The following is a 17,104-nucleotide window of genomic DNA, read 5'->3' as shown; positions in this document are numbered from 1 at the left end:
TTCTCCAGGCTTAAATCAGGCAAGTAATGGGATGTGTCATCAACTGCTCTATAAAGTAGCATGTACACATCAATAATGTCATCACCAATTTATGGTTTGGGATTCTCCAGGGCCACTTGGCTCCAGTCATGAATAAAAGAGCTGAGTTCCTAAAGGTGTGGTGGGAGTGATTGCCCTTAGCATCAAGTCAGCATTTGTCTGAAATTAATACTAAGGATTCCAAGCAAAATTTGAAGTCATGGAGAACCAGAGACAAAACTCTTCTCAGGCTCAAATCATACCTCACGGAAAAAAGAAAGATGTATGTTTTTTGTTGGAGGTCAGTTACCTGACCACAGGTCATCCCTGGAGGGTTTTCTCAGGGTAGCTAATCATTTCCAGCTTTTATATGAAGGATCTTTGCCCCATCACAAAAGAAAGCAACATTTTGATGTGGGGATGGTTTTTGATGAAGATATTTTGTTCAGTGACCATTTTCTATTTTCAGGTATTAAAGCAGTCAGGATCTGACAACATTCATGCTTTGCTGAATAAGTATCAAGTTATGTTTGTGTCACAAGTATCAGGAGGGAACCTAAACATTATGAGTTTCTCTGGTATTACCATCCTTGAATTTTCTATCATCATCGGATTCATGATTGACCAGACCCCCAACTGAATTAGTCATTGGTTGATTTCTTGTTGTCAGATGTGCCAAGATACAGTGAAAAGTGTTGCTTTGCATGCTACACGGGCAGATTGTACTATGCAAAGTGCATCCAGATAATGGAGTGCAGAATACAGTGGTACAGCTGAAGAGAAAATATCAAGAAAGAGATAAGAATTAGCATTTGAGAGGTCCATTCAAAAGTCTGATAACAGCAGGGAAGAAGCTGTTCTTGAATCTGTTCATATATGTATTCCAACCTTTTTATCTTCTGCCTGATGCAAGAGGGTGGAAGAGTATAACCATGGTGGGAGGGTTTTTTAATTATGTTGGTTGCTTTACTGAGGGAGCGGGAAGTGTAGATGGAGTCAATGGATGGAGGGCTGGTTTACGTGCTGGACTGGGCTGTGTTCATTACTTTCTGTATTTTTTGCAATCTTAAGAGTAGTTGTTGCCATTCCACACTGTGATGTATCTACACAGGATACTTTCTATGGTGCAGCTATAAAAATTGGAGTCCTTGAGGACATTTTGATTTTCCTTTGCCTCAAGAAAGAAGAGACGTTATTGTGCTTTCTTGACAGTTGCATCAATGTGGGTTTATCAGGGAATATTATTGATGACCATCACTCCAGGAACACGACACTCTCAACCATCTCCACCTCAGCACCTATTGTTGCATACAGGGCAGACCCTCCACTCTGCTTCCTGAAGTCAATGACCAGTACTTTCATTTTGCTGATGTTGATGGAGAGATTGTTATCTTTACACCATGCTGTTAAGCACTCAATCAATCCCTTTCCTGTATCCTGTCTCACAGTTGTTCGAGATCTGACCTGCAATGGTGGCATCATCAGCAAATTTGTAAATGGAGTTGGGGTGGAATTTGGCCATAGAATCATGAGTGTACAAGGCAAATAGGAGGGGGGACTGAGTACACAGCTTTATGGGCCACCAGTGTTGAAGATTATGGTGGAGGAGATGATGTCACCTATTCTTACTGATTGGTCTATAGGTCAGGAAGTCAAGCATCCAGTTACAGAGGGGAGAACCAAGAGTTAAGTTCTGGAATTTGGGGATAAGTTTGTTTGGAATTATGCTGCTGAAGGCAGAACCTAAGGCTAATTTGGACTTCAGATTGTAGTAAGGAGAGATTAAATATGTCTGCAAATACTTCCGCCAGCTGGAATGCAAAAGATCTCAGAGCCAGTCATTTTCTGTGGGTACACTCTGAAGAATGGGGAGAAAGTGAGGACTGCAAATGCTGGCGAGTCAGGGTCAAAGCGTGTGGTGCTGGAAAAGCACAGTAGGTCAGGCAGCATCTGAGGAGCAGGAGAGTCGACGTTTCTAATGAAGGGCTTATGCCCGAAGTATCGACTGTCCTGCTCCTCGGATGCTGCCTGACCTGCTGTGCTTTTCCAGCACTACACTCTTCGACTCAAAATCTCAAGAAGGCTGATCTAACATCTGCGGTGGTGACTCTGGGTACAAGGCTGTTTGGATAGGTGACATTTTTCACTGACCTACCTCAAAGCGAGTGTAGAATGCATCAAGTTCATCGGGTAGGATGCACTGTTGCTCATGATTCTGTTTAACTTCGTTTTGTGACCTTAATGTTGTGTGAGCCTTGCCACAAATAATGGGTGTCTGTGTGGATGATCTGGGTTGAGGATTAGGTTGGAATTGCCTCTTGCTATCTCTGAAGGCTTCACGAAGGTCATACCTGGATTTCCTGTTTAGGTCAGGTTGCCCGACTTGTACGCCTCAGACCTGGAGGGAGTGGATCTCCCAGTTCGTCCATGGTTTCCGGTTGTAAAACATTCAAATTAACTTCTATGTCCTATAAATATGGTGGCTATAAGAGCAGGTCAGAGACTGGGAATACTGTGGCAAGTAGCTTGCGTTCTATCTCCCACAAACCTTGTCCACCAGCTACAACAAATTAGTGAGAAGCATGACTAAATACTTTCCACTTAATGATTACATCATGGTGGTCAACTCTGCATGCAGAATCACTTGGTGTGGTTCAGGAGCTCCATTTTGGTACAGCGTGGGAGTCTTTTTAACATTAGATGCAAAGCAAAAACTGGGGACTGGGTAAGTACACAATTTTCTGGTACTTTTCATGAACCACCTGAGCTTTTCATTCCTGCTTGCATCTTCCAATACCCCCTATACAGGCAGCTTCCAGAGGTCATTGGCCATCAGCAATTATTGCCCAGTTCAGATGTCAACACATGTCATCTCTTTATTTATCAACGTACTTGATGGGAGTACCATCTGAAGTTAACCCTCAAAGTGCTCGTCCAGAAACTGTAATGTTCGTGCTGATGGATGTGTTTGAAAGGTGGTATGAAGAACCAACTAATTCAACAATTCGCCCACTTAAGCCAACACTGCCGTCTCCCAGTTAATTCAAAATTCACAGATATAATGCACATTAACTAAACCCCATCTGAGCATAGATAAATTGAAGGGATGTTAGTTTATATCTTGCAATATTTTCTTGGAGCTGAGAGTCATGACGTTTTCTTGTTGCTTCCTTGTGACAGACACATTGTGACATTCATAGCAGAACCCTCATAAATCATAGGGGACCACATAATCTCTAAATTTATAATACAGGGTAAGGGCCCTTGGAGTGCAATAGAGGTGTTCCTCCTTCTGTGATAACTTCTCTGAATAGGTACTTGAGAAAAGATCAATAATGCAGCAATTCCAAAGTCACATGACTTGTAAATACTGCTTCAACAATGAGCCACTACACTCATGACTTTATATTAGGTATTTTTGACCATTATGTATATATATATATATATATATACTTCCAAAGATTTTCACTTACCAGTTTTCCACAATGCTTCATTGTACCTACCTTCAAAGATATGGAGTTGGTTTACACTATGTTGTCTTGCAATGTGTTGCCAGTAGGCACTCCGAGGAAGAGGCATTATTGTACCCAATGAGGCCGTTCTTTCATTTCCTTTGGTCTGATGCTGGAAGAGAAATAGGTTGAAAAAATCATGAATTGAAAACATTATACAGAAGTAACTTATTTGCACTTTGAATTACCAAAATAAATTAACCTACAGACACTTGAATAATACACAAAGGAGATCATAACAATCACTCATGGTAAACTGATAATTAGTACATGGAACAGTACAGCACAAGAACAGATCCTTCAGCCCACCATGTCTGTGCTGACTATGATGCCACTGTGAAATAATCCCATCTGCCTGCACATAGTCTGTACCTCTCTATTCCCTGCCTGTTCATGTATCTGTCTAAATGCCTCTTAAACGTTGCTCTTGTATGCACTCCTACCACCTCCCAACACCTATCACCTTCAGTATGAAAACCACTTGCCTTGCACATCTCCTTTAATTTTTTTTTCCTCTCAATGTAAATCTATGGTCTAATATTTGACAGTTTCAGCCTGGAAAAAAATACTTCAACTTTCCACTCTATCCATGCCTCGCATAATTTTATATACTTCTATCAGGTCACTCCCTCAGCCTCCGATACTCTAGTGTAAACAATCCAATACTTTAATTAATACACTTCAATCCAGGCTATGTCCTGGTAAACCCCTTCTGCACCCTCTCCAAAGTGTCCGCATCCTTTCTATATTGCAGAGACAAGAACTGCATATAGTACTCCAAATGTGGCCTGACCAAAGTCTTATACAAGTTTTATACAATATGCCTTGCCAACGTTTATAGTCCATGCCCTAAACAATGAAGGGAAGGATGCTGTATACTTTCTTCATCACCTTATCCATTTTCAGGCAGCTATAGATTTGGACCACAAGATCCCTCCGTACATCAATGCGTCTGAGCGTCTGGCCATTCACTGTATATTTTCCTCTTGCATTTAACCTCCCAAAATGCATCACAATGTGGAGGAGCTGGTGTTGGACTGGGGTTGACAAAGTTAAAAATCACAAAACACCAGGTGTTGAAGCTGATGAAGTAGCAGTTCTCTGAAAGCTACTGCTTCCAAATAAACCTTTTGGACTATAACCTGATGTTGTGTGAAATTTAGCAAAATGCATCACTTCACATTTGTCCAGATTAAACTTTATCACCCATTTCTTGACCCAGCTTTCCAGCCAATCTTGTTGCATCCTTTGATATCCTTCCTCACTATCCACAGTTCCACCAATTTTGTGTCCTCTACAACTTGATAATCCGACCACCAATATTTCATCCAAATATTTAATGTTACAAGCAACATAGGTCCTAGTACTGATCCTTGAGGAACATCACTGGTCACAGGTCTTCAGTCAGAAAAACTGTCCGCTGTGGCCAAAGCCAATTTTGTATCCAACTTGCCAACTCATGACGGATTCTATGTGATTTCATCTTCTGGAGCAGCCTATCATGAGGGACCTTGTTAAATGCTTTAATTAAGTTCATGTAGACAACATCCACTGCCTTAGCCTTAGCCTCATCAATTTCCATTGTCACTTCCTCAAAAAAACTCAATCAAGTTTATGAAACAAGAACCTTCCCTGCATTAACCAATGTTGACTATCCCTAGTAAGTCCAAACTTTCACTAACTGGCATGATGGGATTTGACCCCATAGCCCCAGAACATTACCTTGGGGTTCTGGATTACCAATCCAGCGACATTACCACTTTGTGATGCTTATCTCGGAAATGTAGTTTAAAAGTTGCTAATTGAAGAAGCTATAATGCACTGAATGCGCTAACACAGATGTGGAGGATAGAGGGGTGGAAACAATTGCAGGTCTCACGCATTAAAGTTCGAGCAAACCCCTTTGTGCTTGGCTGTTTCCCACGGTAGCCATGTAATGCTCTCAGGCCTTTAACTGGCCCGGAGTAGAATATTCACTCCCCTTGGAGAGAAAGTCTCACCTCTAAGCACTTGTTGGCTTATCCAATGGCTGCAGTTCTGTCACCCTATCAATGTCATTGGGAGCAGTGGACAGGCAGTCTCAACGAGGAAGCACTGAAGGGGCACAGATTTTCAAGCCTAGGTCTTTCTGGGAAAAGGCTGGTGACCACAATGAAGGGTGTGAGAAACCGGGATCTATGCGCTTGTTAAAGGGGAGGGGAATAACGGCTCTGAGTGATCCTTGAAGGGGTCAGCCAAGAGGCACTGGATGCAAGAAAAGGGGTACCCAATCATTCCCAACTTGGTTACAAGGTCGCCAGGGCACTGACTTCCTCTGCCATAGGCAGTCGTCAATAACTTAAGCATCTCTACTGATCAATGAGTAAAAGAGCTGCTTGATGTTCACGTGCCATTGGCAAAATACATGGTGGGCAGTTGGACAACGGGCATGGCACCACTCTATTGGAATCCAATTTTATGCCCTCCCATCACTTGCCATCCGTCCCTTTCTGCACCCCTCCCAACCACCAATAGATCATCAAAGGCAGCCCCTTAAGTTCTCAAAGTGCCTCAAAACAACATCCTTCTAGAGTTACATACATTTAAAAAAGGGAGTGTGAAAGTGAAATGAGTGACTCAGTCATTCTTTCTTGAATGACTTAGCTTCTTGTCCTTTGCAAAAAAAACCAGAAGGATATTTGAAAATGAGTGACAAGTGAGAAATGGTGCCCTTTCTCATATAATGGAAAATTCTTGGAGTTCTTTGGAGTGAACTCAGCGAAGTGGAACATCTTTGAAACTACCATGCTGTTAAATACAGTTCCAGCGTCACACAACAATATACATACAAAAGGCAGTAAATCCTGCTTATTTTATGGGACACAATGAGCCTCAGAATCTTAAGCAGCTCTCTAATTAATATTAAAAAGGAAGGTTATCTTCTTAGTTGTTTATGATTGAAGCCCTTAGCTCTCAATTAACATGTAATGAGTTCAGGTTATAGATCTGCCACATCAGTTAAATGCTCTTACTTCTAGTTAGGCCTGTTTCAATAGATATTATTGGAATTTAAATGGCTGTATGTTAATAGTAAGGCATCCTATCTGATTATTGGGATGGTCATAGGGTAAACAGATCTGTAGAAGTCCTTTGCAAAATAAACATAATATTTTAAATCTAAAACAAGTATGACTGAATTCTCTTATTGCTTACATAAATTGGAACAACATCATCTGCAGATGCAAGTTAAGTTGAATAATTTAAGGCAATTACCAGACGCACTTTTTATCTCCCAGGTATGTCACTGAAATCTTACTACAATATTAAGACATGTGAATTCCATAAGTGAGAAATGGTGCATAGTTAAAAGCTATGAATGAAGACCTGAAATAATTAGGCTTAAGGTGGTTAGAAATGATTCAAAAAATATAACAAAAGACTGAATGGGAAGATAAATGAATATATTTTCAGACAATAAGGTAAGAAATATTAAGGTCTTTTGTAAGTGTTTTAAAGATAAAGCAATTGTTAAATAGAGTCCAGCATTTCATAATAAAGTGGGAATGAATCTCTGCAGCATTCTGGTAGAGTTTTAGCTTTATTAAATAATGATGGAATAATAAATGTAAGTGTACAAAAGGAAAATGTTGTATGATAGAGATCACCATGGAAAGAAAGTGGGTTTGAAGAGTTTTGTGTGAAATTCAAGGTGGATAAATTATCTGGTAATCAATTTGGACAGATAACAGCAGTGAATGCAGTAACTGAGTGTATAGAGATTGCCAGAAGAAACCTTCCAAGGTGTCTCTCAAAGAGGACAAAGGAAAAAAAAAGCTATATGAGGAAATGTGATAAAATGTATGGAAGATTTCCTAACAGATAAGGAACAAAATGGTTAGTGGGTGGTGTTCAGAATGCAGAAATGCTGGAAAGCATCTATGATTCAGTCTGGTCCACTTCTGTTCTCATATAAATAGCGCAGGGAGCATGGTATGGAAATTTGCAACTGACACAAAAGTAAAGGAATTGACAATAAGTGAGATCTTATCGAAGGGTATACACAGGAAATGTGAGTGGGCAGAAAAAGGCAAAAGCAATTTAAATCAGAAATGTAAGACATTACATTTGAAAGAATAAAATAAGAAAGTATAAATACAATTACAAAAAAAAGGATAAGCAGAAGAACCTGAAGTGCTCAGTTATCGAATAATGCAAATACGGGTTGATAAAGCAATAAGAAAATTTTTTAAAAGAACCCAAAAGAACTGTGGATCACAAACAAAAATAAAAATGACTGAAAAAACTCAGCAGATCTGGCAACATCTGTGGAGAGAAATCAGAGTTAATGTTTCAGGTCCAGTGACCATTCTTCACAAAAACATTTATTTCATTTTACATTTTGAAGGAGAGAACAAGACTACAGAAATACTAAAACATTGTACAAGGCAACAAATAGTCAGATTGCTCTACAGGTTTGGCTGCTTCAATACAGGAATTTTAGATCCAGAAAAATGATGTAGGAAAAGTTACAAAGAAAATAATTACAAATGGAGGTTGTATGTTCCGCTTTAATTAATGCACCACAAATGGCCCTCAAATTACCTTCCTGATTGCAGGATCCAATTGATGTTAATATTGTTTAATACATTTTGACTCCATCACTTCATTCAAGAGTTCAATTCTCTGATATTAGACCTAAGTTATTTCTTGTGTCAGTATAGGCCATTTAAAGGAAATGTAGATAAACTTTTAAAATAAAAGAAGATACACTATTATGGTGAATGAGCTAGGTCATGGGATTAGTTGTATTGCCTGGCATATTGGTCTGAATGATCTTCTCTATGCTGTGAAATGTAGTATGCTGAAATTTGATGGATCAAAGCAGCAATGGCAATAACACAAGTTACTTGACTTATCCAAATGTAACTAAAGATTTGAAGGATAAATTAACTAACATGTAGAATTGCAGCTACCAAATTAACCAAATGTTACTCAATATTTTGCTGGCCTTTTACAGAAAGAACTCAGAATTGCTTTTCCAGTTTTACTGCCTTGTAAACATGCATTTGGTTCTTTGGATTATTCTGTTGAAATAGTAAAAGCAAGGGTTTTGTCCATGCCAAAGTAATAAACATGTGCTTTCAAAAATTGAGATTTCAGCTGATATTTTAAAATGCTCATTATACATTACTAGTTACTCAATTACTTACTTAAGCAGGCCTGTTGATGCATATATTTTAGTTTGCATTACATTAACCACAAAGCCTTGCTTCTTCTTGACCCAGATATCTTAAAGTTTGTTTACACACTAACTTTGCACAAGAGTGTGACATAACAGGAAGAGACCCAGAATTTCTGTTGACCAGATAATTGTTTCTGTTGTGCAGATAGGAGTTACGCAAGGGGATTGTAGTCAAGGGAATTGCCTGGGAAATTCAACATTTTGCTGGGAAATCAAAGATTCGGCTGCACAATTCCTCTAATCCGAGAACTCTCCAAAGCATCCATTTAAGTCAAACAATTTGAAGAGTTTCATTGAAGTTAATAGTTATTCAGGAAAGTTAAGATTATTAAATACCTAGTCTATGTGGCAGACAAAGTTCAATGCAGAGAAGGGTAAGGTGATACACCTTTTGAACAGGGAACTAATAGACTCAGTCCTTTAAGCCTGCTCAAGCATTCAATAAGATCATGGTTGATCTGATTTTAATCTCAACTCTATATTCCTGCATATCTCCAATGATCCTTCATCCCCTTTCATCAAGAAGCTATCTGCATTAAAGATCCTACATCCACTGCCTTTGAGGAAGGGAATTCCAAACACTCAGAACCTTCAGAGGGAAAAAAAAGCTTCTTCATCTTAGTTTTAAAATAAAGGGTTGCTCATTTAAACAATGACCATTAGTCATAGATTCTACCACAAATGAAACTTTCTTTCAGCATCCACCTGTTCAACTCTCCTCAGGATCTTTTATGTTTCAATTAATCCTCTTCTGCTTCTTTTAAATTCCAGAGGATTCAAGCTAAGCCAGTCTCGCCTTTCCATATAAGACAATTTGTCCACCCTAGTAAACCATTTTCTGAATTACAGCCAATGCATTAACATCTGTCTATAAGGACGTGATGGGCACTGTACACAATATTCCAAATACAGTCTCACCAATGACCTGGATACCTGAAGCACAACTTCCCCCATTCTTGTATTCGGTTCCCCTCACAATTAAATATAACGTTATACTAGCTTCTCCGATTATTTATTGTACCTGCATATTAACCTTCCGTGATTCATGCACTATGATGCCTAGATCTCTCCACAATTCAAAGTTCTGCAAACTCTCACTACTTACATATTTATTTTTATTAGTTCTGCCAAAATGGACCGTTTCACACTTTCTTACATTGCACTCCAATTGCCATATCTTTGCCCATTCACTGAACCTATTTATAATTCTTTTGTAGTCTCCTTATGTACTCTTCACAACTCACTTTCCTACTATCTTTGTGTCATCAGCAAATTTAGTTACCATACCTTACATACCTTCATCCAAATCATTTACCTAAATTGTAAAGAGCTGAGGCTGCAGCACTGATTCCTGTGACACCCTTCCAACCTGAAAAAGACCTCCCATTCATACTCTGCTTCCTATAAGCAAGTTATTATTTTATCCATGCCAATACATGCCCCCTACACCATGAACTTCTATCGTTTGCAATAACCTTTGATTGTGGCACCTCATCAAATGCCTTGTTGAAATCTAAGTACAATAATCTGCTAGTTTCCCTTCATCTAGAGCATAAATCCTTCTTCAAAGAACTCCAAAATTAGTTAAATGTGATTTCGCTTTAGAAAAAAAAGACATGTTGGCTCTGCCTGATTACCTTGAAATTATCTGGGTGCTCTGTTATTAATTCTTTCATAATAGCTCCTAACATTTTTCCTCTGATAGATATTAAACTGACTGGCCTGTTGTTTCCTGCTTTCTAGGCAAAAGTGAGGACTGCAGATGCTGTAGATCAGAGTCCAGATTAGAGTGGTGCTGGAAAGCACCGCAGGTCAGGCAGCATTCGAGGAGCAAGAAAATCAACATTTCGGGCAAAAGTCCTTCATCAGGAACTTCATTCCTGCCTTGTTGAATAATGGATTTACATTAAATATTTTCTAGTCTAAAGGAACCATGCATAATTCTGATGAGTTTTGGGAAATTTAAAACAATGCATCAACTATCTCACTGGCTAGTTCTTGTAAGACTCTAGGATCAAATCTATCAGGACCTGGGAACCTGTCAACTCACAATGTATTCAGTACAGTTTCCCTGGTAATTGTAATTTTGAGGTCCTCACTCCCTTACAATTCTTGATTAACAGCTTTTTCTAAGACATTACTTGCATCCTCTCTTATGAAGACTGATACAAAATATCTGTTCAATTCATCTACGATCTATTTATCATTCATTCCTAATTCTACTGGACCAACGCTTAATTCAGCAACTCTTCTTTTTTTAAATATCTGAAGAAGATTTTCTTATTTTTGACTAACTTACTCTTGTGATCTACTTTTTCCCTGCTTATAAAACATTTACTAAGTTAATAATATATTTTGACCTACCATCTCCCTTTGTAGAATTATGTCTTTTCTTTAATCCTTCTTTGACTTTTTTAGTTAGTCACAAATGGTAGGTCTGTCCCTTAATTTGTTGTCTTATTTTTTGGTTTATATCTATTTTGCGTTTTCTAAAATATCCCCCTTAAATGTTTGCATTTCTATTGACCTACCCTTAACATAAATTGTCAGTTCCCCTTCACCGACTCTACTTGCATGCCGTCATAATTGCCCTCGTTTAAATTCAAAATAGTCTTTGACCATGACTCTTTCCCTTAACTTGTGTGTAAAATTCAATCGTATTACAATTGTCACTAACCAGGACACTTCCATTGTGAAGTTAGTAATTAATCCAAAGTTATTAGTCAAAACTAGGCCGAATATTGCCTTCTTTCTGGTTGGTGCCCTAACATACTTGTCTAGGAATCTGTCCAAAAACATTCAATGAATTCATCCTGTAGATTACTTTTTCCCATCTGATTTTTCCAAGTTTATATGTAAGTCTACATGAAAACTATCATACCCTTGTAACAAGCTCCCATTATTTTTTCTTGGTGCCATGTCCTGCCATGTGGTTGCTGTGTGAAGGCCTGTACACAACTCAAACAAGTGACCATCTGCCTTTATAGTTCCTTATGGCACAGCCTTAGAGTAAAGAGAAGACCTTTTAGAACAGAGACCAAGAGAAACTTCTTCAGCCAGAGAGTAGTGAATCTATGGAATTCATTACCACAGAAGGCTGTGGAGGCCAGGACATTGAGTATATTTAAGATGGAAATAGATAGGTTCTTCATTGTAAAGGGGATCAAAGGCTACAGGAAGAAAGCGGGAGAATGGGGTTGAAAAACCTGTCAGCCATAATTGAATGGCCTAATTTCTGCTCCTATGTCTTATTGTCTCATCTTTACCCAAACTACATCTATATCTTGCTTTCCTGAATTATTGTCAAACCTCTCTTGTGCTAACATCATCTTTAATTAACAGAGCCACTCCTCCACTCTTTCCTAGCTTCCTGTTCTTAAATCTCACATACCCTTTTCCATTCAGGCCCCAATCTAGTTCAACCCACATCTCAGTTATGGCCACTACATCATAACCACTTATCTCAATTTGCAGTAGTAATCCATCTGTTTTGTTTTAGAATGCTATATACATTTAAATACAGTTTAATATTTACATAACAATTATATATAAACATTAATAAGTAAATACTTTAGTCAAACAAAATTGAAAAACAAAATAAAATAGAGGATACAATTCTAAAGGGGTGCAGGAGAAAGGAACTTCAGTGTTTACATACACAAATCACTGAAAGTAGCAGCAGAAGATGAAGAAAACAATTAATAAAGCATATGGTGTTCCTGACATTATGAATAAAGTGTATAGAGTACAAGAGCATGGAGGTGACGTTGAATTTATACAAGACAGTAATTAGACAACTGCTGGAATATTGTGCACAATTCTGGGAGCCACATTATAGGAAAAGTGTGAACGCATTGTCGAGAGTGCAGAAGCGGTTTACAAGATTGGTTCCAGGAAAGAGAAACTTTAGTTATGAACATGGATTGAATAAGATGGAATTGTTTTCTTTGGAGAGGAGAATGCTGAGAGGAGATTTGAGAGAGATTTATAAAATAATAGTGGGCAGAAGTAAGTAAATCAGAGAAGTTATTGCTACTTGTAAAAGAGAAAAGAGTGAGAGGACATAGATTTAAAGTAATGTGCAAATGAGGCAAGGATAATGTGAAAGAAAGCTTTTCCACATAGTGAGTCGGTAGGGTACAGGATGAACTGCTGGGAAATGTGATGGAGTCAGATTCAACTGAAATACTTAAGGTCAAGATTAGAGTGGTGCTCGAAAAGCACAGCAGGTCAGTCAGCATCCGAATTAGCAGGAAAATTGACGTTCCGGGCAAAAGCCCTTCATCAGGAAACACTTAAAGGGCCGTTGAATGATTGATTAAATAGAAATAGTGTGCAGGGATATCGGGAAAAGGAAGAGATTTGGCACTAGTTCATAGAACCAATGAAGGCACAGTAGGCTGAATGGACTCATTCTGTGCTGTAATAATTCTGTGATTCTATTTTAACTCCTGAGTAACGATTCAACTGATCCCCAACCAAGCTCACATACCTGCAACTGTACCTTGCCCAGATTTCCAATAGCCTCTGCTACTGAACATAATACTCCCTGTCCTTTTTGGATCTACCTGAAAATTCCTCACCTCTGACCTATGTCCCTTCAGGATCTAAAAACTCCTCATCACTGACCTTTGTCCCTTTCTGCATCCCTGGAACCTGACAACTACCTGGGACCCAGCAATTCCCTCCTACGCAATTGGACATGACCCCCTGCCCCTGCCAGTGGACCGAATGCTCCCTCACTTGCCTTTTGGCCCAACCCTATCTGTACTGGACCCAAGCATCCCTGCCCTGCTCCAAACTGGATTGCTATTTTCCCTGCTGCTAGACCACCTCACTCTGGACCCGTCATCCCAAACCCACTGCAGGACCCACTCCTACCTCCACCCCCCTGCCTGACACACTCCCTGCATCTCTGAAATTCCAAATTCCTTTTCAGCACTCAAGACCCAAACCCCTCCCCATCTGTTCTAACTCTCCTCCAGGTCTTGGTACTCCTTTGCATGTTCTGGACTTTGAAAAAAGTAAAACGAAGAAGTTATTGCTACTTGGAAAAGAGAAATGAATGAGAAGGCATAGATTTAAAGTGATTTAAACTCCCTCTCTCTACTCTGGACCTGGTGGCCTTTCCCCACCACTAGACCTGCCTGGGACCTGACATCCGTACCCGCGTTCTAGATACCCACCCAGGTTCCTGACTTGCCCACTACCTTCTACCAACACTGGACTCAATTCAATCTATGGTTTCCAATCATATTACTGCCTCACACTTGGGCCCGATTTCAACCCTGCCCTAAGCACCCTCTCGGACTTGACAATCCCATCAGCATATTATCAGAGTCGATATCTTACATCTACAACACCAAGCAGCCAGAGCATGGGTAATGATCTTGCAAAGAAGGCAGGGAGCAACTCGGTGTTTCCTCAAACTGTATCACCTGATGTGTGGGCCTAAGGTCCATATATGGCAGCAACCTTTCCCAAATGGAAACCATGCATTGGCACACTAATTGATGTGTGCATTGCTTCCCAGTCACTGTGGCCTTACAGTGTTTGAACTGCAAGAGGGAAACCTAAGATCCAACTAATTATCTGTTATTCTATTTGGTCTGGAATGGTAAATTTGCAGAGACTCTTAAATTCTCCATCAATAGCTATTTTTCACTGGCATTGGTTTCCAAGATTGTGTTTTGGGCTCAGTAAGTGAGAGAGACAGACAGAAGAGCTGCTGTTATTCGTGCATGTTAAAATCAGAGAATCCCTACATTGTGGAAGCAGGCCATTCAGTCCATTTAGTCCACATCAATTCCCCCCCCCCACTCTATTTCTGTAACTCTGCATTTCCTGTGGCCAATCCACCTAACCTGCACATCTTTGGAGTGTGGGAGGAAACTGGAGCACCTGGAGGAAACCCACGCAGACAAAGGGAGAATGTGGAAACACTAGACAGTTGCCCAAGGGTGGAATCAAACTCAGGTCCATGGCACTGTGAGGCAGTAACTACTGAGCAACTGTGCCACCCAAAGTATTGTTTTCTCTTTGCTGCTCAAAGCAAGCTTCTGAAATACGGTTGCACATTCCAAATCTAGTCTTTTTCAAACTGAATATTCCATAGACATGGTGACTCAGTGGTTAGAACTGCTGCCTCACACTGCCAGGGACCCGGGTTCAATTCCCGCCTCGGGTAATTGTCTGTGTGGAGTTTGCACATTCTCCCCCGTGTGTGCGTGGGTTTCCTCTGGGGTGCTCCGGTTTCCTCCCACAATCCAAAGATGTGCAGGTCAGGTGAATTGGCTGAGCTAAATTGCCCATAGTGTTAGGTGGATTAGTTAGGAGTAAATACAGGGTGGGGAAATGGGTGTGAGTGGGTTGCTCTTCAGAGGGTCGGTGTGGACTTGTTGGGTCAAAGGGCCTGTTTCCATACTGTAGGGAATCTAATCTAATCAAATCTTCATCTGAGTTCAGCGTGAGTAAGACAAGTTTGCTAATTTCTTGATGCCTCACTATGTTCCAGTGCCTCTTAAATGAAATGCAGCTGGCATCAAAGTAGCTATTTAAAAGTTGGCAAGGGCCTTTTTAAAATAAGTTATAGGTTATTAAAATGAATAGATAGCCAAGCAGCAGATTGTGTTGTTGTATTGTCACTGTGTCTATAAGCGAGGACTCTTGGAATGTGAGTTCAAACCCTACCACATATTTGAACAGATTGATTTAAACAATAGATGTAAAAAAAAATTATCTGGTATAAAAGTCAAATAATGAAAACTGACAGTCCATTTTTAATGTGATTGTAACATCTCCCCACCATGAAGCACAAATATGAACAATGCTGTACAACTCTATAACTCTAATATTTTATTGGTTTGTATATGATGAGTATTCCATTACTAGGTCAAGTTTAAAGAACAATATGGACATTCTGCTTTGTCCTGTCATACTGCACTTGCTTCAGGACTGCCAAATGGATATATTTGCTGAGCTGTGCAACTTGCCCAAGTTTTAACCCTTCACTGCCCAGTTCTATAATCTATGGACCAGATTCACGCATTTTGTTCAAATTGGAACTCTGGGAGGTTGGTGTGTATTAATCTGAGATTTGTCTCCTATAGGGTATCTGGACCTGCATTCTGAGAGTCTGCAAACTTGTGTACACATCTCCAGAAGCCCTTGAGATGTTGGGCCTGCCACTCCTGCTTGTCTGGCAGATGCCATTGCTCATACATCCTGAGTATTCTTATATATCGTGTGCATTCCTTTCAACCCATACTCCCATCTGGACAGCAAACATGAAAATACTAGTTCCCTTAACCAAGTTATATCACAAATAGCTGGTGCCCAACCTCTGATCCCTGCATACACCGCTAGCCACTGCCTGCAACCCATAAAAAAAAACGCTTCTATTCCCACTCCATTTCTGTTCTGTAAACTAATTCTCAATCCACACCAGTACATTTAATTTTGCTCATTTTCCTTTAGTGTGATAATAATATTAATCCCAGACACTTTGTTAATCTATCTGTGAAGTGCATAATAATATGCGTGATTTGGCCAACGAATATTGACAAATATGACAAAACCCTCTGCAAACTCTGACAGCGTAACAGTAAGAAACACAAATGAAGCTCTCTATAATCTTGAGTTTGGGTTTGTGTAAGGTGTAGAAAACCAACACAGACTCACTTATCTGAACAACTTGCTTCTGTGCTGTAAATTATATGTAAATTACTTGCTTTGTTTCCCACTATATGACTGTTTTTTTTTAGAAAGCACCTCCCCAGTATACAACAGTTCCAATCATCTGAGAAATTTGTTCTTTGATCTGGAAAGCAACTTGAAAATTTTTCACTGGTGTCGCTGTCATTTTCACTGGTTTGTCATCTTTGTAAGAATAAATTGAATTGCTAGGTCAGGGCCTGAAGCTGTATACCTAATCTATGTTGTTTTTCAATCGTTACCTTACCTGAAGACAGATCCACAGTGTTTGTCAGTTTTGACTGTTTATTTGAAGCAAGTAAATTGTATAAATTTAAAATTGTGTATTGCAGTTAATACTGTATTATATTCCAACAGCATTACATAGGAAATGCCTGTTTTGGTATCAGTGTAAAATTGTTGGAAACCGAGCTTTGTATCTGTTTATTTAAGTGCAATACATAATGCATTGTTTATTGATCAATTATCAAAATAATAAATGATTGAAGAGAACAGATTTGCTATTTTTGAAACTAATAACGCAGTTCGGGAAATCATTAATATTTTTAAAAAGTAAAGGCAAAATTCATAGTAAAATCGAGACAAGGTAACAATTTCTAGACAGGAGCTCATACTTCAGTTATTTAATGCAATACATAAC

General features: G+C 39.3%; 1 protein-coding gene across 1 annotated transcript in view; it reads right to left on the bottom strand.

Moving 5' to 3' along the window:
* The window catches only part of LOC122560041 (docking protein 5-like), a 419,354-nt gene that overhangs the window by 29,096 nt on the left and 373,154 nt on the right, over positions 1-17,104 (bottom strand). Inside the window, exon 7 of the mRNA XM_043710213.2 lies at positions 3,522-3,642. Within this exon, the coding sequence (XP_043566148.2) occupies positions 3,522-3,642 (121 nt within the window). The remainder of the gene's footprint in view (positions 1-3,521; positions 3,643-17,104) is intronic.

Source organism: Chiloscyllium plagiosum, unplaced genomic scaffold, assembly GCF_037043375.1.
Source record: "Chiloscyllium plagiosum isolate Xiang-an unplaced genomic scaffold, Cpla_swu_hap1 HiC_scaffold_15, whole genome shotgun sequence".
Taxonomy (NCBI): domain Eukaryota; kingdom Metazoa; phylum Chordata; class Chondrichthyes; order Orectolobiformes; family Hemiscylliidae; genus Chiloscyllium; species Chiloscyllium plagiosum.
Note: the sequence above shows the minus strand (reverse complement) of the source record. Positions and strands in the feature narration are given on the sequence as shown.